Here is a 20,859-nt window from a genome sequence, read left to right on the forward strand (position 1 = left end):
TCCTGGAAAACCTGGTTGGAATGGAGCCTGACAGAAGAGTAAGGAAAAGAGTCACAGAAACAGATCCTGGAACAAAAAAATAATTCCTTAATCAATTCAGAACAAATATGTAGTGCTGTGGGTGAACTATCAGAGAAGCACAGTGCCACAGCAGAAAAAAAATTCCCAATAAAAGATGGTCAGACCGCAAAGTTCAGGGTCACAAAGTGTATGAACCGCTAAATGAAACCGACAAGGCTGAGCTTAAATGAGCATCTCAAGGGCTAAGTGGAAGTTAACTGACCCAATTTGTTGGTCTCTTGAAGCCAGGCTTAACAGAGAGAACAGGCCGGAAGAAATTAAATAATAATCAAGCAAGCAGTGTTAGTGTTTCCTTTCTGTGAGGTAGGTGTTTTATTCCTATAAAGCCTGCTGCCACCTGGCCTTGGCCATTTTGATCTCTCTCTTTGTAGTTCCACAAGTCCTAGTGGGTGGTCACAAAGTGATATGAAATTGAACAGAGCAGCCAAAACCCAGCCATTGATGCTAATGCTCGGAAAAATGAAGCACTCAGCTAAAAGGTATGAGAGGCATACAGACATCAGATGGATATGGCAGAACTGATCTTTCTCAGTTGCTCCTTGGAGACAACATGCTCTGACAAGCCTGAGGAGGCAGCGGCATAGGAATTAAACGTGTATTTTTATTTTTCACAAACAGCTTCTCTATGTCAGAGTTTAAAAAACAGGGTCTTTTATATAGAGAGCTAGAAGTCATATGCACACAAGAAATGTAATGTACATCAGTATTATAACACATTACCTTTTATTCCTTTGGTCAGATTTCTCTCCACTCTCATCATCACTAAAATCAGAATCATAGCCTCCCCGGCCATGTACCTGGAAATAATTAAGAAATAAAGAAAAATGACCACAACACAATAAGATTAGAATCTTAGAAATGTAGGACTAGAAGGGACATCAAGTGGTCATCTAATGCAGCCCTATGCACTGAGTTAGGGTAAAGTCTAGCTAGATCATCCCTGACAGGTGTTTGTCTAACCCAGGGTTCGGCAACCTTTCAGAAGTGCTGTGCCGAGTTTTCATTTATTCACTCTAATTTAAGGTTTTGCGTGCCAGTAATGCATTTTAACGTTTTTAGAAGGTCTCGTTCTATAAGTCTATAATATACAACTAAACTATTGTTGTATGTAAAATAAATAAGGATTTTAAAATGTTTAAGAAGCTTCATTTAAAATTAAATTAAAATGCAGAGCCCCGCAGACCGGTGGCCAGGACCTGGGCAGTGTGAGTGCCACTGAAAATCAGCTCGTGTGCCGCCTTCGGCACGCATGCCATAGGTTGCCTACCCCTGGTCTAACCTGTACTCCAACTATGCGGATTCCACAAATCTTCCTTGGAAGCCTATTCCAGTACTTAACTCTCCTTATAGTTAGAAACTTTTTCCTAATATCTAAAGCAAATCTCCTTTGCTGCAGATTGAGGGCTTTGTCTACAAGGCACCATAGATCCAGATTACAAGGGTCTAAACTGTAGAGTGCTCTGTGTTGCACTCTAATTGTCCATGTAGATCCTGCTGGTGCAAAGTAAAAGATACATAGTTTCTCATTTCAGGACTGCATCAGTGCAAACTAGATACCTTTTAGTTCACAACATGAAACTATATCAACACAAACCAGGTATCTGTTAGTTCACACCAACAGAGTCTACATGGGCAGTAAGAGCACAACGTGTTAGTGAGCATGAACCACACTGGTACTGTCCATTGTCAAAGACAAAATACTGGACTAGATGGCTATTACGTCAGTCTGGAAATTTCTACATTTCAACAACCATTATCCTCAGACAAAAACCTGGGAAAACAGGTAATCCTAACATTTTGCCTTGAAGGTTAACAAACTTGGATTCCACTGAACCTACAGGAGAATCAAATGTCAGAAACAATGCTCTTGCAGACTCCAAATGCTCAAAGCTATGAATTCTTACTTTTCATCAATTGTGGCAATTTTGCCCAGACACTCTCTTAGCTAGCCAGGACCAAACCAAACCACATAGTATTTTATATATCAAAATCAACATCAACATCATCCCAATGAGCAGAAAGAATAGCAAATATGGCAGGAGATCAGCTTGGCTTAACAGTGAAATCTTCTGTGAGCTTAAACACAAAAAGGAAGTTTACAAGAAGTGCAAACTTGGACAGATGACTAGGGAGGAGTATAAAAATACTGCTTGAGCATGCAGGTGTGTAATCAGGAAGGCCAAGGCACAACTGGAGTTGCAGCTAGCATGGGATGTGAAGGGTAACAAGAAGGATTTCTACAGGTATGTTAGCAACAAGAAGGTGGTCATGGAAAGTGTGGGACACTTAACTGAATGGGGGAGGCCACCTAGTGACAGATGATGTGGGAAAAGCTGAATACTCAATGCTTTTTTTTTTTTTTGCCTCTGTCTTCACAGACAAGGTCAGCTCCCATACTGCTACTCTGGGGAGCACAGAATGGGGAGGAGGTGAGCAGCCCTTAGTGGTGAAAGAACAGGTTAAGGACTATTTAGAAAAGCGGGACATGCACAAGTCCATGGGGCCAGATGCAATGCATCAGAGGGCACTGAGGGAACTGGCTGATGTGATTGCAGAGTCTTTGGCCATTATCTTTGAAAATTCAAATTGTGATTGGGAGAGGTCCTGGACGATTGAAAAAATCAAATATAGTGCCCATCTTTAAAAAAGGGAAGAAGCAGAATCCGGGGAACTACACACCAGTCAGCCTCACCTCTGTCCCCGTAAAAATTGTGGAGCGGATCCTCAAGGAATCCATTTTGAAGCACTTAGAGGAGAAAAAGGTGATCAGGAACAGTCAGCATGTCATGTCTGACCAACCTGACTGCCTTCTATGATGAGATAACTGGCTTTGTGGATACGAGGAAAGCGGTGGACATGATATACCTTGACTTTAGCAAAGCTTTTGATAAGGTCTCCCACAGTATTCTTGCCAGCAAGTTAAAGGAATATGAATTGGATGAATGGACTATATGGTGGATAGAAAGCTGGCTAGATCAACGGGCTCAGTGAGTAGTGATCAACGGCCAGATGTCTAGCTGGTAGCTGGTATCAAGCAGAGTGCCCCAGATGTTGGCCCTGGGGCTGGTTTTGTTCAAGATCTTCATTAATGATCTGGATGATGGGATGGATTACATCCTCAGCAAGTTCGAGGATGACACTAAGTTGGGGGGGAGAAGTAGATAGGCTGGAGGGTAGGGATAGGGTCCGGAGTGACCTAGACAAATTGGAAGATTGAGCCAAAAGAAATCTGATGAGGTTCAAGAAGGACAAGTGCGGAGTCCTGCACTTAGGACAGAAGAATCCCATGCATTGCTTCATGCTGGGGACTGACTGGAAAGCAGCAGTTCTGCAGAAAAGGACCTGGGGATTACAGTGTATGAGAAGCATATGAGACAACAGTGTACCCTTGTTGCCAAGAAAGCTTATGGCATATTGGGTGCATTAGTAGGAGCATTGCCAGAAGATCGAGGGAAGTGATTATTCCTCTCTATTCAGCACTGGTGAGGCCACATCTGGTGTAGTGTGTCCAGTTTTGGGCCCTCCACTGAAGAAAGGATGTGGACAAATTATAGAGGGTCCAGTGGAGGGCAATGAAAATGACTAGGTGTCTTATGACTTATGAGGAGAGGCTGAGGGAACTGGGCTTATTTAGTCTGCAGAAAAGAAGAGTGAGGGGGGATTTGATAACAGCCTTCAGCTACCTGAAGCGGGGGTTCAAAGAGGATGGAGCTAGGCTGTTCGTAGTGGTAGCAGATGACAGAACAAGGAGCAATGGTCTCAAGTTGCAGTGGGAGAGGTCTAGGTTGGATATTAGGAAACACTATTTCACTATGAGGGTGGTGAAGCACTGGAAGCGGTTACATAGGGAGGTGGTGAAATCTCATCCTTAGAGGTTTTTAAGGCCCAGCTTGACAAAGCCCTGGCTGAGATGATTTAGTTGGGGTTGCTCCTGCATTGAGCAGGGGGGTTGGACTAGATGACCTCCTGATGTCTCTTCCAATCCTAATCTTCTATGATTCTGTTATCTTAACTGCACTAAGGCCTGGTCTACACTACGCATTTATAACGATTTTAGCAGCGTTAAACCGAATTAACGCTGCACTCGTCCACACAACGAGGCCCTTTATATCGACATAAAGGGCTCTTTAAACCGGTTTCTGTACTCCTCCCCGATGAGAGGAGTAGCGCTGAAATCGGTATTATCATATCGGATTAGGGTTAGTGTGGCCGCAAATCGACGGTATTAGCCTCCGGGCGGTATCCCACAGTGCACCATTTTGACCACTCTGGACAGCAATCTGAACTCGGAGGCACTGGCCAGGTAGACAGGAAAAGCCCCGCGAACTTTTGAATTTCATTTCCTGTTTGGCCAGCGTGCAGAGCTCACCAGCACAGGTGACCACGCAGAGCTCATCAGCACAGGTAACAATGCAGTGTCCTGAGAATCGAAAAAGAGCTCATGCATGGACCACATGGGAGGTACTGGATCTGATCGCTATATGGGGAGAGGATTCTGTGCTAACAGAACTCCGTTCCAAAAGACGAAATGAAAAAACCTTTGAAAAAATTTCCAAGACTATGATGGAGAAAGGCCACACCAGGGACTCAGTGCAGTGCAGAGTGAAAGTTATGGAGCTCAGACAAGCCTACCAGAAAACCAAAGAAGCAAATAGAAGGTCCGGGGCAGGGCCAAAAACATGCCACTTCTACGCTGAGCTGCATGCAATTCTAGGGGGGTCCGCCACCACTACCCGACCCCTTTTTGTGGATTCTGAGGTGGGACGGGGAAGACGAGGAGGAGGAAGAGGAGGACAAGCTTGCACACAGCACTCCGTTCTCCCCAACAGCCAGGAGCTTTTTCTCACCCAGATGGAATTACCCTCCCAACCCACTAGCCCAGACAATGAAGCCATGGAAGCGACCTCTGGTGAGTGTACCTTTGTAAATATAAAACATGGTTTAAATGCAAGCGTTTTTTAATGATTGATTTGCCCTGAGGACTTGGGATGCATTCGCGGCCAGTACAGTTATTGGAAAAGTTTGTTAACATGTCTGGGGATGGAACAGATATCCTTCAGAAACATCTCCATGAAGCTCTCCTGGAGGTACTCCAAAAGCCTTTGTAGAAGGTTTCTGGGCAAGGCAGCCTTATTCCGTCCACCATGGTAGGACACCTGACCACGCCATGCATGGAGCAAGTAATCTGGTATCATTGCATGACAAAGCCTAGCTGCGTATGGTCCTGGTGATTGCTGACATTCAAGCAACATCCATTTTTTATCTCGCTGTGTTATCCTCAGGAGAGTGAGATCATTCATGATAACCTGGTTGAAATTCAGGAATTTAATTAAGGGGACAGAGATGGTCATTCCTACTGGCCTGTTTGCCTGTTGCTTAAAAGAAATCCTTCCTTGCAGGTAGCGAAGCGGGGGGAGCGGAGGGGGGTAATGGCACTGAGCTTTCTCGTGTTTGGCTAGCAGGGATCTTCCCTGCTACCAGCCACGCGGTGGGGGGGGGGGAGAAACGGGGTTGATTAGCAGTGATCTTCCATGATACCAGCCACGCGGTTGGGGGAGGGGTAAAGCAATCATTCCAGAGAATTGGATGGGGGGGTGGTTTCTGCTGCTGCATGTTAATAGGAAAGAAGCAGCACTGAACGGGCTTTGCTTGGTATTTGGGAAAGGAAGGCACTGTGTATATGATGGCTGCAGAAGCCAAAAGACAATGGCTTACCATAGACACATGCAAGCTGAATTCTGCTGCCCGGACCTGCGTCTGTGAGATCTCTAACACCAGAGCTGCAGGCACTCAATATTAAGATGCAAAATGCGACCTTGTAGTAAAATCACATGTGCTATGTAAGGTGAATAGTGTTGTTCACTGTGAAAGAGTATAACCATTGTTCTGTAAAATGTATCTTTTTAAATGCTTCTCTCCTTTTTACCTCCCTCACGCAGCTGCAAATTTTTCAAGCCTCCCTACTCCATCCCGAAGGCTATCTCAGATAAGGCGGCAGAAAAAAAAGACACGAGACTAAATGTTCTAGGAAGTAACCCGCAAAGAAAGAGCTCATCTGAATGAGTGGAAGGATATGGTATCAAATTACAGTAAAGATGCTACTGAACTTGAGGAGAGGAGAGACGCTCGAGATGAGAGGTGGTGGCAGGAAGATCAGAGGTGGTGGCAGGAAGATCAGCGGTGGAGGGATGCAACGCTGGGGCTGCTGCGTGATCAAACTGACATCCTCCAACGTCTGGTGGACCTTCAGGAACAGCAGCAGGGTCACAGAGTGCTGCTGCAGCCCCTGTGCACCACCCTCATCACTCACCATGTTCCATATCTTCCTCACCCAGACATGTAAGAACGCGTGGGGGAAGGCTTCGTGCACCCGTCCACTCTACCCCCAACCAAAAGGCTGTCATTACTTTGAAATATTTTAACTGGCCTTTTCCTTCCCTCCTATCCTCATACGAAACCACACCAGGGATATCTTGTCAGTTCTCTCCCTCTTTTGATAATGACTTTTTAATAAAGAATACATGATTTTTAAATGATAGTGACTTTATTTCCTTAAGCAAGCTGTAATTGAAGGGGGAGGGTGGGTTGCTTACAGGGAATGAGTCAATTAAGAGGCGGGTTGATCGAGGGGAAAAAAACCACAACAGTCACACCGTACTCTGGCCCGTGATGAATCTTGTTTTCAAAGCTTCTCTGATGCGCACCGCTTCCTGGTGTGCTCTTCTAATCGCCCTGGTGTCTGGCTGCGCGTAATCAGCGGCCAGCTGATTTGCCGCAGCCTCCCACCCTGCCATAAAGGTCTCCTCCTTAATCTCACACAGATTGTGGAGCACACAGGAAGCAGCAATAACGATGGGACATTGGTTTGGCTGAGGTCTGAGCGAGTCAGTAATGGGCACCAGCGCGCCTTTAAAAGGCCAAATGCAATTCTACCACCATTCTGCACTTACTCAGCATGTAGCTGAAGAGCTCCTGACTATTGTCCAGGCTGCCTGTGTATGGCTTCATGAGCCATGGCATCAAGGGGTAGGCTGGGTCACCCAGGATAACTACAGGCATTTCAACATCTCCAACTGTTACTTTCTGGTATGGGAAGTAATTCCCTTGCTGCAGCCGTTTAAACAGAGTAGTGTTCCTGAAGATGCGAGCGTCATGAACCCTTCCTGACCATCTCACGTGGATGTTGGTGAAATGTCCCTTGTGATCCACCAGTGCTTGAGCACCATTGAAAAGAACCTCTTGCGGTTTACGTACTGGGTGCCCTGGTGCTCCGGTGCCAAGATAGGGATATGGGTTCCATCTATCGCCCCACCATAGTTAGGGAATCCCATTGCTGCAAAGCCATCCACTACGACCTGCACGTTTCCTAGAGTCACTACCTTTTGTAGCAGCAGCTTAATGATTGCTTTGGCTACCTGCATGACAGCAGCCCCCACAGTAGATTTTCCCACTCCAAATTGATTCCCGACTGACCAGTAGCTGTCTGGTGTTGCAAGCTTCCAGAGGGCTATTGTCACTCGCTTTTCAACTTTGAGGGCTGCTCTCATCTTGGTATTCTGGTGCTTCAGGGCAGGGGAAAGCAAGTCACAAAGTTCCATGAAAGTGCCCTTACGCATGCAAAAGTTTCGCAGCCACTGCCAATCGTCCCAAATCTGCAAAACTATGCGGTCCTACCAGTCTGTGCTTGTTTTCCGGGCCCCAAATCGGCGTTCAATGGCTAGAACCTGCCCCATTACTATCAGGATCTCCAAAGCGCAGGGGCCCGCGGTTTGAGAGAATTCTGTGTCCATGTTCTCATCACTCTCGTCTCCGCTCTGCCGTAGCCGCCTCCTCCTCGCCTGGCTTTGCAGGTCCTGGTTCAGCATAGACTGCAGGACAATGCGCGAGGTGTTTACAACGTCCACGATTGCGCTATTGAGCTGAGCAGGGTCCATCCTTGCTGCGCTATGGCGTTTGCACAGTTCACCCAGGAAAAAAGGCGCGAAACGGTTGTCTGCTGCTTTCACGGAGGGAGGGGTGAGGCTGTACCCAGAGCCACCCGCGACAATGTTTTTTGCCCCATCAGGCACTGGGATCTCAACCCAGAATTCCAAGGGCGGGGGAGACTGCAGGAACTATGGGATAGCTACAGGGATAGCTACCCACAGTGCAACGCTCTGGAAATCAACGCTAGCCTCGGTACATGGACGCACACCGCTGAATTAATGTGCTTAGTGTGGCCACGTGCACTCGACTTTATACAATCTGTTTTACAAAACCGGTTCATGTAAAATCGGAATAATCCTGTAGTGTAGACATACCCTAAGCAGCAAACTGGAGGCTAGTACATACTTTAGAGAACAGATACAATGTTATGATAACTTACAAACAGAGAATTTGCAAATTATGTCCCTTCTGCTATCCTCTTTGTCTTTTCTATTTACATTTCTAGTCCCTGCTCCAAATAGCTTATCTATTCTATTACTCTGTACAGTGCCTAGCAAAATGCTTAGCCCCTAGTGCTACTATAATACCAACAAACAGTAACAATAGCAGCAGAACCCATAAATAAACAGAAAGCCACATCCAGAGATAGCTTTCAAGTTACCTTGGAAGAATAGCCTCACAGAGAGTACATTGCAGTAACCCAATTTGGAGTTCAACAGTACAGGTAACTGTGTCTCGGTCACACAGTTACCAGTTACAGTGACCTAGCTACTGACAGCTGGAAAAATGCATTTCTGACTATCAGCAATACCAGGTGAATGTTACAATGGTGCACCTATAGTGGTTACACTGACACAATATCATAATGGAGAGACAATAGCATCCTTTGCCAGGCTGCTTGCAAGCTTGTGGACCAAATATATATTATGCTGAATACCACTGTCTTTGTGTAGCAATGCTCAAGGAGATTTTAAAAAAACAATTTTTTTTTTACTTTAATTTTATTATTGGGTTGTTGGAGTTGTTTTTTTCCTTCCTGTTCTTGGTTTGAAATTACAGTTTCTCTCTCTCTCTCTCTCTCTCTCTCTCTCTCATGCTTCCTTCTAGAAGACAGAGACAAGACTGGTCTAGAGAAATAACATCCCTCCAGGATTCTCCATGCAACTCAGTAAATTCCCATTTCCCATTCCACACACTGTACTATATAGCTCAAGGAGCACATATCATTTATTGGGGAAAAACAGAGAGGTGAAAAGTGGGTACTCGCTGGAGCACTGTGGAGAGAAGTGGATTTAATTAGCAATACAGAGTGTGGAAGGGATCAACTTGCTATTCATCCATTAACTAAAAATGCAGTTCTTGTATTCTCTTTTTCACATTTCAGAAGTGTAGGAGATGTTGCTGAGACATTATCTGAAGAGTTGTAGCAACACAAAGTAAACTATATATATTGAGGAGGTGAACCCACATATATGTATTTCTTAATTAGCCATTATTATTTCTGTCTTTTATATTTTTCAGGAAACTTTCCAAGAAACTAAACAGAAAAAAAAAAAAGACTACCGTTACCACTCTACACTACTGCAGTGTCAGAGTTGCCAGCATGTGCTGGCACAGAAGCTGCAATAGTGCAATAAATCCTCCCAGCACAACCCCACAATAATTAAACCAGGGATACTTAGACTGAGGGCTTGGCTACACTGGAGAGTTGCAGCGCTGGTGATGGGGTTACAGCGCTGCAACTCACTCTGTGTCCACACTTGCACAGCACAGCCAGCGCTGCAACTCTCTGGCTGCAGCGCTGGCTGTACACCTGGTCTGCTTGGGGTGTAGCGATTCCAGCGCTGGTGATGCAGCGCTGCTCATCAAGTGTGGCCAGCAAAAACGCTGTTATTGGCCTCCAGGGTATTAGGAGGTATCCCAGCAAACCTTTTCAGTCACTCTGCTCATCGTTTCGCACTCCACTGCCCTGGACTCAGGTGACCTGCCCTTTAAATGCCCCGGGGATTTTAAAAATCCCCTTCCTGTTTGCTCAGCCAGGTGTGGAGTGCAATCAATCAATCACTGGGGCCTGGAGGCATGGTCAAATGAGTCCCAGCATGGCACATTTGCGAGCTGCAGGACCTCATCAGTGTTTGGGGTGAGGAAGCTGTGCAGTCACAGCTGCGCTCCAGTCGTAGAAATTATGATACCTATGGCCAGATATCAAAGTCCATGCTGCAAAGCGGCCATGAACGGGACGCGTTGCAGTGCAGGGTTAAAGTAAAGAGCTGCGCAGTGCCTATTGCAAAGCCCGTGAGGGAAACCGCCGCTCAGGAGCTGCCCCCACGACCTGCCGTTTTTACAAGGAGCTGGATGCCATACTTGGGTGTGACCCCACTGCCAATCCGAGGACTACGATGGAGAGTTCAGAGCAGGGAGAAGAGGTGGAGGGTGTAGAGGAAACAGAGAGTGAGGTTACTGGGGTGGAGGGAGACACCCCGGAGTCCCAGGAGGCATGCAGCCAGGAGCTCTTCTCAAGCCAGGAGGAAGGTAGCCAATCGCAGCAGCTGGAACTTGTTGGTGAAGAAGAAGCAGAGGAGCGGGTTCACGGTAAGCAGCTTTTATTTTAAGGATGGAAATGTTTTGGGAGAGGAGGGGGGGGTTATGGCTGCCTGCATGCATGCCTAGATATGGAATAGCCCATTGATTTGGTCTATTACGTCTTGGTAATTGGCCTCTGTAATCTCTTCAAAAGTTTCAGCCAGAGAATGGGCAATGCGCTTGTGCAAATTTATAGGGAGAGCCATGGTAGTCCTTGTCCCAGTCAGGCTAACGCGACCGCGCCACTGTGCCGTGAGGGGTGGGGGGACCATTGCTGCACACAGGCAAGCTGCACAGGGACCAGGGTGGAATCCACTTTGCTGTAGAAGACCCTCCCACTCTTCCCAGGTAACCCTCAGCAGCGAGATATCTGGGAGTAGAAAATCCTGCGGAAAATGTAGAGATAGTGCTCAGTGCAGATCCCCCCAGCTGCTCTCTGCTTTCCCCAATGCACAGAAACCCCAGTGAGCCCTGACTCAAGCAGCTCCCCTTCCCAGGTGAGTCGCGGCAGAAACACTCACCCCATTACTCACCACGTCTTCGCTGCTGTGGCCTCTCTGTGCTATGTTTGCTATGTGTAAATGATGTTACATATAGTCTACAAATTCCTTCACTTTGATTATAAACAATGCAGCCTCTGTATTAAATGTTTCTATTTCTGTTTTTTATAAGTGTCCTTGAATCCTCCGGCCCTATCACAGCCTGCTGAAAGACTACAGAACTTGAGGCGCAAATCAAGGAAAAGCAAAGAAGATTTGGTGAAAGCAGTTATGAATCAGTATGCCAGAGAGAATAAGAGGCTGCAGGACTGGAGAGAGAAAATGCATCAGTGGAGGGAAACACAAAGCAGGAGAAAGGCATTGGCTACCAAGAAAAGCACAAAGCAGCTGATAAGCCTCCCGGCGTGCCAAATGGACTGTATGCAGTCACTCGTAGCCATGCAGGCAGATCATTACCATGCTAACCCCTCCCCCACAAAGATCTCTCCTTTGTGCCCCAGTGTTTGCTCAAAACCCCCTTCACCAGCATCCTGGTTCTTACCACCACCAGCTGCCCCCAACACCTGTACGTTCACCTACCAGCCCTGAGAACTACGACCCTTACTCTATGCACTCAACCCCCAACACCATGCAGCATACTAAACCTGAAGTGCAGCAGGAATTGCACAGCAATCCAGGCAGGACATATTCAAACCTCTGAATGTACAGTTCATCACCCTACCTCCCTTCCCTTGTATGTACTGTATTTTGAATAAATGATTTCTTGGCTTTTAAAACATGTTTTATTATTGCAGAAAGTGAAACATACTGTACTACAAGGGAAAAACAGGCACTGCGAATTATTGTAACCACTGCAGTTCACTCCGGTTCAAGGCACCAAACATTACTGTTGGCTTTCAGCCTCAAATTGCTCCCTTAAGGCATCCCTAATCCTTGAAGCCCTGTGCTGGGCCTCTCTAGTAGCCCTGCTCTCTGGCTGTGCAAATTCAGCGTCCAGGTGTTGAACCTCGGAGGTCCATTCCTCAATGAATGTTTCACCCATCCCTTCACAAATATTATGGAGGGTACAGCACGCGGATATAACCGCAGGGATGCTGCTTTCCCCCAAGTCTAGCTTCCCATAAACACACCTCCAGCGTCCCTTTAAACAGCCGAAAGCACACTCCACAGTCATTCTGCACCGGCTCAGCCTGTAGTTGAACCGGTCCTTGCTCCTGTCAAGCTTCCCTGTACACGGTTTCATGAGCCAAGGCATTAACAGGTAAGCGGGGTCTCCAAGGATCACAATGGGCATTTCGACATCCCCTACTGTGATCTTGCAATCTGGGAAAAAAGTCCCGGCCTGCAGCTTCCTGAACAGGGCACTGTTCCGAAAGATGCGTGCATCATGCACCTTTCCAGACCATCCTGTGTAAATGTCAGTGAAACGCCCATGGTGATCCACAAGCGCTTGGAGAACCACAGAGAAATACCCCTTCTGATTAATGTACTCGGATCCTAGCTGGGGTGGTGCCAGAATATGCATCCCATCTATCGCCCCTCCACGGTTAGGGAAACCCATTTGTGCAAAGCCATCCACAATGTCCTACACGTTCCCCAGAGTCACGGTTCTTCTTAGCATGATGCGATTAATGGCTGTGCAAACTTGCATCAACACTATTCTAACGGTCGACTTTCCCACTTCAAACTGGCTCGTGACTGATCGGTAGCTGTCTGGAGTTGCCATCTTCCAGATTGCAATAGCCACCCGCTTTTCCACTGACAGGGCAGCTCTCAATCTCACGTCCCTGCACCGCAGGGTGGGGGAGAGCTCCTCACACAGTCCCATGAAAGTGGCTTTTCTCATCCGAAAGTTCTGCAGCCACTGCTTGTCATCCCAGACTTGCAGAACGATGTGATCCCAGCACTCAGTGCTTGTTTCCCGAGTCCAAAGGCGGTGTTCCACGGTGCTGAGCACGTCCATTACTGCCACAAGCAATTTAGTGTCACGCGCATCAGGCGAATTGATATCATCGTCGGACTCCTCACTGTCACTTTGGTGCTGAAGGAATAGCTCAACTGCCAAACGTGATGTGCTGGCGACATTCATCAGCAAAGTCCTCAGAGCTCGGGCTCCATTTACTAACAGAAATCACGCTGGAGACTCACAATGGCGCCAAACTGATGGGATGTGTAGCAATGTACCACAGGGCGTTGGGACAGGAAGCGGAATGACCCGCACCCTTCTGTCCCCTTCCCACAACCCACAGCGCCAAAATCGGACGAGGTGCTCTGTGGGATAGCTGCCCACAATGCACCACTCCCAACAGCGCTGCAAATGCTGCAAATGTGGCCACACTGCAGCACTGTCCCTACAAAGCTGTACAAAGACAGCTGTTAACTCCCAGCGCTGCACAAATATAAGTGTAGCCATACCCTGAGGCTCTCAAGCCCCAAGTAGCTCTTTGATATGTTTCCTGCACCTCTTTGAAGCACATGATATTAAAACACTGTATGATTGAATATACAGTACTATAGTAAATGAAACAATTACATCACACTACTGTGGCTCTTTTGGGTAATGTTGATTGCTAATTTGACTCCTGAACCACTGAGGCCTTGGCTACACTGGCACTTTACAGCGCTGCAACTTTCACGCTCAGGGGTATGAAAAAACACCCCCGAGCGCTGCAAGATACAGCGCTGTAAAGCCTCAGTGTGAACAGTGCCGCAGCTCTGGGAGCGCGGCTCCCAGCGCTGCAAGCTACAACTGTAGAGAATGTGGTTTATGTGCAGCGCTGGGAGAGCTCTCTCCCAGCGCTGGCGCTCCGACCACATTCATACTTCAAAGCGCTGCTGCGGCAGCGCTTTGAAATTTCAAGTGTAGCCATACCCTGAGGTTTGAGTATCAGTGCTCTAGAATAGTGGTTTTCAAACTGTGGGTCATGACCCAATACTGGGTTGCAGAATGTAAGGCACTGGGTCATGGCGGCTCTGGTCAGCACCGCTGACCGGGCCGTTAAAAATCCCGATGGCAATGCTGCCCGGCTAAGGAAAGCTAGTCCCTACCTGTTCCGACACTGCGCTGTGCCCCGGAAGTGGCAGCAGCAGGTCCTAGGCAGAGGAGCCACGGGCCGCACTCCTATTGGCCAGGGGTGGTGCCCGCAGGCGAAAGCCTCTGCCTAGGAGCTGGACCTGTTGCTGGCCACTTCCAGGGCACAGCATGGTCAACAGTGCCAGGAAAGGTGGAAAGCCTGCTGCACTGCTGAGTGGGAGCCACTGGACTCCCCAACTCCATGCCCCAATCCCCCACCCCAGCCCTGAGCCCCCCCTCAAACCCAGAGCCTGCACCCGAAACCCCTCAGCCCCCCATCCCAGAGCCTGCACCCCCATCCTGCACCCCTGCCCCAGCCCTGAGCCCCCCCTAAACCCAGAGCCCCCTCCCACACCCCGAACAAAATGCCGCCCCCCCCCCAATAATCCTGGCACCCTAGGCGATTGCCTAGGTCACCTAAATGGACGCACCGGCCCTGGGAGTACCGAGGACCACATCAGTCCAGGAGAAAAGCGACCCCCGTCTAGTGCGGAGCCTCTCCCTCCCGCCTGAACGCCCCTTCCCCGCGATGGGGGGGCCTCCTTGCTGCCCAACCCCCGGGCCCCGCTCTCCCCTCCCCCGGGAGCGCCGCGGCTGCTACTCACGGCCTGAGAGAGCAGCAGCTGGGCCGGCACCATGGTTGCCGGCTCGGTCAGCGCCCAGGGACGAGGGCGGGGGAGCGCGTCCCGCACACGCACCGGCCGGTGGTTGGGCGCTTCCAGCCCCGACCGAGCGAGCGAGAGGCGCAGGCCGAGCCGGCTCCCAGCCGCGTCCCTCCGCGTGAAAGGCCCGGGCGGAAACCGGGGCCGGGGCAGGAGAGAGCCTGGCGGGGGGCAGGGCTCACGCAGCGCGGCCTTACGCAATGAGCGCCGCGGCCGGGCTGGCGAGGCTGCCTGGCGGGAGAGGGACACGGGGGAGAGAGACTGGCCGCCGGGGAGACCCCTGCGCGGGCGGGCGGCCGGGCCCTCCTCGGAGACGGCAACGCGGGGCTTGGCGTCGGCGAATGGGCGTGATTCGAACACAGAGCTGGTCGGAGGCCCGAAACTGAGCAGGGCTGGGAGCAGAGCGAGCCAGGGGATTTGGGGGTGAAGGTTGAGTAAAACCTCCTCTGTACCCTGGAGCTGTACTGAGCGTGCTCCGGAATCCCTTGTCCCGCCCTGTGCTGCCGTCTGGCTCTTCCCACTCAGGCTGCAATCAGCAGAGCTGCGGACACCTCCATGCTCCCGCCGATACACAGCTACGATAGGGCTTTGCTAGGGTTCTAGTGCTGTGTGACTTGTGTGAAGTGACTCCTGCAGCTGCAGCCCTTTGGCCTTGGGTCCTAACACAGTTGCAGCTTTCCTGGCCACACAGGTTGCAGAAGGCTTTGGTAGACACTGGCTCTGCAACACTATCCTGCCAGCCTAGTCTGGATAAAGTTTACATTACTGAAGACAGTAAAAAAGAAAACTGAATGCCAGAAATATCCCAAGGTATTGAGTTAAAAGGAAAGTGCAAAGTAAATAGGGTTCACTTCCTTCTTACTACAGCACCATAGGGGACTTGGCTATCTCTCCCCTGCTGAGATGATAAAGCCCTGGGGAATTCCTAGAGCAAAGGGAGGGGGTGGAATAACGCTAGTTTGACTTCTATATTGGGCGGCAGCTCCAGTCAAGCACATGGGGCAGGGAATTATCTGCTGGCCCACAGGGACACCATTTCAGTTTGGGTGGGAGGGGGGCAACTTTAACTGTGATTGCAGGGGCTATTTAAGCAACTGAAAACTCTTAATTTTTATTTTTGAAGATAACTTAGAAAATATCTGACAGGAGCACTGTATCTAATTCCTGTGTCAAGAAAGAAAATTAAATAAATATTCGACCCACTCAGCTCTAATACTAACATGTTCTGACATCAAGTTGTGGCAAGTCACTTAAGGGACACTGTTTAGGTTTAAAATTGTAATGTATATTCTTTCTCAGAGATACTCTTACTAAAGTCAGAAGGTACCATCGTGATTATCTAATCTGACTTCCTGCACTTTGCAGGCCACAGAACCTTACCTACTCACTCCTGTAATAGACCCCTAACCTCCGGCTGAGTTACCGAAATCCTCAGATCATGGGTTAAAGACTTCAAGTTACAGAGAATCCACCATTTACACTAGTTTAAACCTGCAAGGGACCCATTCCCCATGCTGCAGATGAAGCAAAAAACCACCAAGGTCTCTGCCAATCTGACCGGAAGAAAATTCCTTCCCCACCACAAATATGGTGATCAGTTAGACCCTAAGCATATGGGCAAGATCCACCAGGAAGATACCTGGGAAAGAAGTCACTCTGATAACTCAGGTCCCTCCTGATCTAGTGTCCCATCTCCAGCAATTGGGGATTTTTGCTACAGGCAGTTACCAATGGGCCATGCATCCTCCATAAACTTACCAAGCTGTTTATAAACGAGGTCATCCAGATGTTTTGTATGATATTGTATGATATTCTGGTCCTCCCACATATTGGCAATACCTCCCATCTTTGTGTCATCTGCAAATGTTATTAGCACATTCCCAATTTATGTGCCTAGGTCAGTAATAAAAATGTTAAATAATATTGGTCCTAAAACTGATCCCTGAGGAACTCCACTAGTAATCTCCATCTAGCCTGACAGTTCACCTTTCAGTATGACCCATTATAGTCTTCCCTTCAACCAGTTCCTTATCCACCATTCAGTTTTTTCTTCAATTTAACTAATAATTTCTCATGGGGAACTATATCGAATGCCTTATTGACATCCAAGTAGATTAGATTTACTGCATTTCCTTTCTCTGAAAATCAATTATCTTCTCAAAAAAAGATATTGGTAACTTTGTTACTGCCTCTTGAATCCAACAATTGAAACAATTGTAGAAAAATCTACACTTACGTTCTATCATTTAGGCTACTTACTTTTTGCAGTTCACCAACTTGGAACAGATATTTAACTAAGGAGACATCCTAACAGCCCTTTCTTATCTTAATCACCTGTTAATCACTCTATTTATAAACAAAATTCTGACTCCCTGCCTCAGGGGCCCAATCTGGGAGAAGTTTCATGTCTCCTGTACAGAACTCATTACATTGCATACTCAGGCTGCCTGAGGTTTGCCCCCCCCAAACGCCACCCCTGGGAATAATTTCCCTCAGTGACCCCAAGAGTCAGGGCCAGCTCCAGGTTTATGCAGCCCCAAGCAGCGGGGCAGGGGGGAAAACGCGATTGCGATCGCAATTGGCGGTACTTCGGCAGCAGCTCCAAGCTCCACCATGCCGCTTTCTTATTTGGTGGCAATTCGGCAGCTGGTCCTTCCCTCCCAGAGGGACTAGAGAACCCGCTGCTGAATTGCCGCGGAAGACTCGGACGTGCCTCCTCTTCCTCTTGGCCGCCTCAAGCACCTGCTTGCTGCGCTGGTGCCTGGAGCTGGCCCTGCCAAGAGGGGAGGACAGTCAGTCTTGGATTGACCCTGAGCCATTAACAAAAAAACCAAGAATATTTGCTGTTGCAGAAAGTCCCCAGGCAGCAGCTGGAAAGTGATGGTTGGGATACTCCCCTCAATATGTCTTTGGAAAGGGATGGGGAGAGGGTATAGGTTTGGGCACGTTGCTTCATTCATGTCAGAGAGCTATCAGCCTAGGACAGAGGCTATCAAACTTTTAGTTGGTGTAGCCACATTTTGAGACGATACCTCAGTTTCTCTCCCCATTCACAATTGCATAAATCTCCTAATCTAAGAGTATGTCTACACTGGCAGAGTTACATTGCTGGCAGTTCCATCACTGCTCAGCACTGAAGAGAAACCACTGTTGTGTGTTCACACTGTCAGCTGTCTGAGCAGTAGCATGTTCACACTTGCATCGGCATTCATAGGAGTGCACTCTGGGCAGCTATCCCACAGAGCATCTCTTCCTCTTCTTCCACTAAGAGTTATCGGAAGGCAGAGTGGGTCATGGAGCATCCCCGGTCCTGTCCCAATGCCCCGTGATGCATTGCTTCGCATCCCATCAATCTTTGTGCTTCCATCTGCATTTGGCACCATCTTTCAATGGCTTGTGTACTGCGAGCTCTGCCTCTTTGGTCTGTAGGAATGGATCCTGCACTGTTGACCAATATGCTGCTCACCCTCACCAACATGTCACAAGTGGCAATGGAGGTATTCCTTAAACTACAAAGGCAAGATGAGCTCAACACTGATCTCGCCGTGCACAGTAGCTATGACATGAGATTCGTTGTGGCATTCACGGAGTTGCTGACCACAGTGGAATGCCATTTTGGGGCTTGGCAAACAAGCACTGAGTGGTGGGATCATATCGTCATGCACATCTGGGATGACAAGCAGTGGCTGCAGAACTTTCTAATGAGGAAAGCCACATTCATGGGACTGTGTGATGAGCTGCCCCCAGGGCCGGTGCAACCCATTAGGTGACCTAGGTGATCGCCTAGGGCGCTAACATTTGGGGGGCGGCGACCACAGCGGCCAGATCTTCGGCCGCCCCAGTCATGGGCAGTATTTCGGGGATGGGACCTTCCAACGCCTCTCTCGGGTGTGGTATTTTGGAGGCGGGACCTCCCACCGCCTAGGACACCAAAAAAGCTATCAGCACTCCTGCTTGCCCCAGCCCTGCAGCATAAGGACACAAGAATGAGAGCTGCTCTGTCATTGGAGAAATGTGTGGCGATTGCACTGTGGAAGCTGGCTACTCCAGACTGCTACCAATCAGTCACTAATCACTTTGGAGTGGGAAAGTCAACCATTGGACTTGTGTTGATGGAAGTGTGCAGGGCCATTAATCACATCCTTCTCTGAAAGACTGTGATTTTGGGCAACGTGCATGACATTGTGGATGGCTTTGCACAAATGGGCATCCTTAATTGCAAGGGGGCGATAGATGGCGCACATATTCCAATTCTGGCACCGGACCACCTAGCCACTGAGTACATTAATCAGAAGGAGTATTTCTCTATGGTTCTCCAGGTGCTTGTGGTCACTGTGGGCATTTCACGAACCTTAACACAGGCTGGGCTGGAAAGGTGCATGATGCATGCATCTTTCAGAATACTGGCCTGTTCAGGAAGCTGCAAGCAGGGACTTTCTTCCCAGACCAGAAGATCACCATGAGGGAAGTTGAAATGCCCATTGTGATCCTGGGAGACCACGCCTAACACTTAATGCCATGGCTTATGAAGCCATACACATGGAACTTTCACAGCAGCAAGGAGTGGTTCAACAACAGGCTGAGCAAGTGCAGAATGACTGTTGAATGTGCTTTTGGCTGTTTTAAGGCTGCCTGTGGGCAGGGGGGGTGGGAGGCTGGACCTGGCCAATGACAATATTCCTATGCTTATAGCTGCATGCTGTACGCTCCATAATATATATGAAGGGAAGGGTGAAAGCTTCACTCAGGGCTTGACTGCTGAGGCTCAGCACCTGGAGGCTGAATTTGAACAGCCAGAGACCCAGGCTATTAGAGGGGTGCAGGGCAGGGCCATAAGGATCAGGGATGCCTTGAGGCAACAATTTGAAGCTGAAAGCCGCTAATATTTGGTGCTATGCTTGGGAGTGCAGTGCTTGTAATGTTAGGAGACAATTGTGATTGGTGCAAATGATGCACTGTGAAGTTTTAAGAAAATTGCCAGTTGCTTTGCAGGGCTCTGTTTGCTTTCAATTTATGGAATAAAGATTGCTTTCAAACCAACACAATCCTTTTATTAAAAAACACCAACCGGAGGAGAGAGACGAACAAAAAACCACCAGCACTGGGAAGGATACGGGAAGGGAGGGTACTAGGAGAAGATGGGGTCCTGGGATGGTTAAAGATTTGTGTATGTCCTGATATCATATGCAACCTTGTCCTTTGGAGCACAGTGAACTGAGTACTGTTCTTCAGCAGTGCTAAACTGCAGAGGGACAGGTGTTGAGTGCAGTGGGTACTTGGAGTCTGCAGGGCTGGACTGTGATGGGGGAGGAGTAGAATGCTGTGGGTACAGACTGGAGCCAGGAGGTTGATAAGAGTGTGCTGGCAGTGTCGGGGAGGCGGGGGGGAGAGATGGGAAAGAGTTTTGTGACAGTGGCTGCAGGGCAGGGCAGATGTGGAGCTGTTCGGTTTGCAGTGCTAGTATCGCCTGGAGCATGTCCGCTTGGTGCTCCATAATCTTTAAGAGCCACTCTGTGGCTTCGTTCTGGTGTGCCGCGTTCTCCTTTCAGTCACTCTTCTTGCAGTCTCACCACTCCTTCAATTCTTGTTTTTCAGCCACGGAGTGCATCACGACATCATGCAGAAAGTCCTCTTTAGTTCTTCATGGCCTCTTTCTAATTCTGCGCAGCCGTTCAGCTGGTGATAAGAAAGAGGGAAGCTGGGCTTCCAAGGTCATATCTGTGAAGCCAAAATGCAACATTTTACAGAAGCAGTATTGTTTGCAACACAGAGACCACTGATTCAGTGATTTGAAACACAGCCACTATTCACATACCTGTCACTAACTGGCTGACCCAGGCAAACACACATGAGCCACAAGACTCCCAAAATGGTGAGTAACCACGGGGGAAATCAGGGTTCCAGGACCGTGCTGTACACTGGGCACATAGCTCTTGGGGAGAGGCAGCACTGTAGGGATGGCCTTATAATCATTCCTGTCCTCACATTTTCCACAGGCTCTGTTCATTATGGAAGATATCTTGCTGCTGAGGGT

At 48.6% G+C, this 20,859-nt stretch overlaps 1 protein-coding gene across 1 annotated transcript in view; it reads right to left on the minus strand.

Moving 5' to 3' along the window:
* LOC115654396 (protein FRA10AC1) overlaps positions 1-14,938 on the minus strand; it is a 63,257-nt gene extending 48,319 nt beyond the window's left edge. Inside the window, exons 1-2 of the mRNA XM_030568616.1 lie at positions 14,769-14,938; positions 802-878 (exon numbers count right to left, since the gene is read on the minus strand). Of these exons, the coding sequence (XP_030424476.1) occupies positions 802-878; positions 14,769-14,801 (110 nt within the window). The 5' untranslated portion in view covers positions 14,802-14,938. The remainder of the gene's footprint in view (positions 1-801; positions 879-14,768) is intronic.
* Positions 14,939-20,859: the final 5,921 nt, after the last annotated feature.

Source organism: Gopherus evgoodei, chromosome 7 (assembly GCF_007399415.2).
Source record: "Gopherus evgoodei ecotype Sinaloan lineage chromosome 7, rGopEvg1_v1.p, whole genome shotgun sequence".
Taxonomy (NCBI): domain Eukaryota; kingdom Metazoa; phylum Chordata; order Testudines; family Testudinidae; genus Gopherus; species Gopherus evgoodei.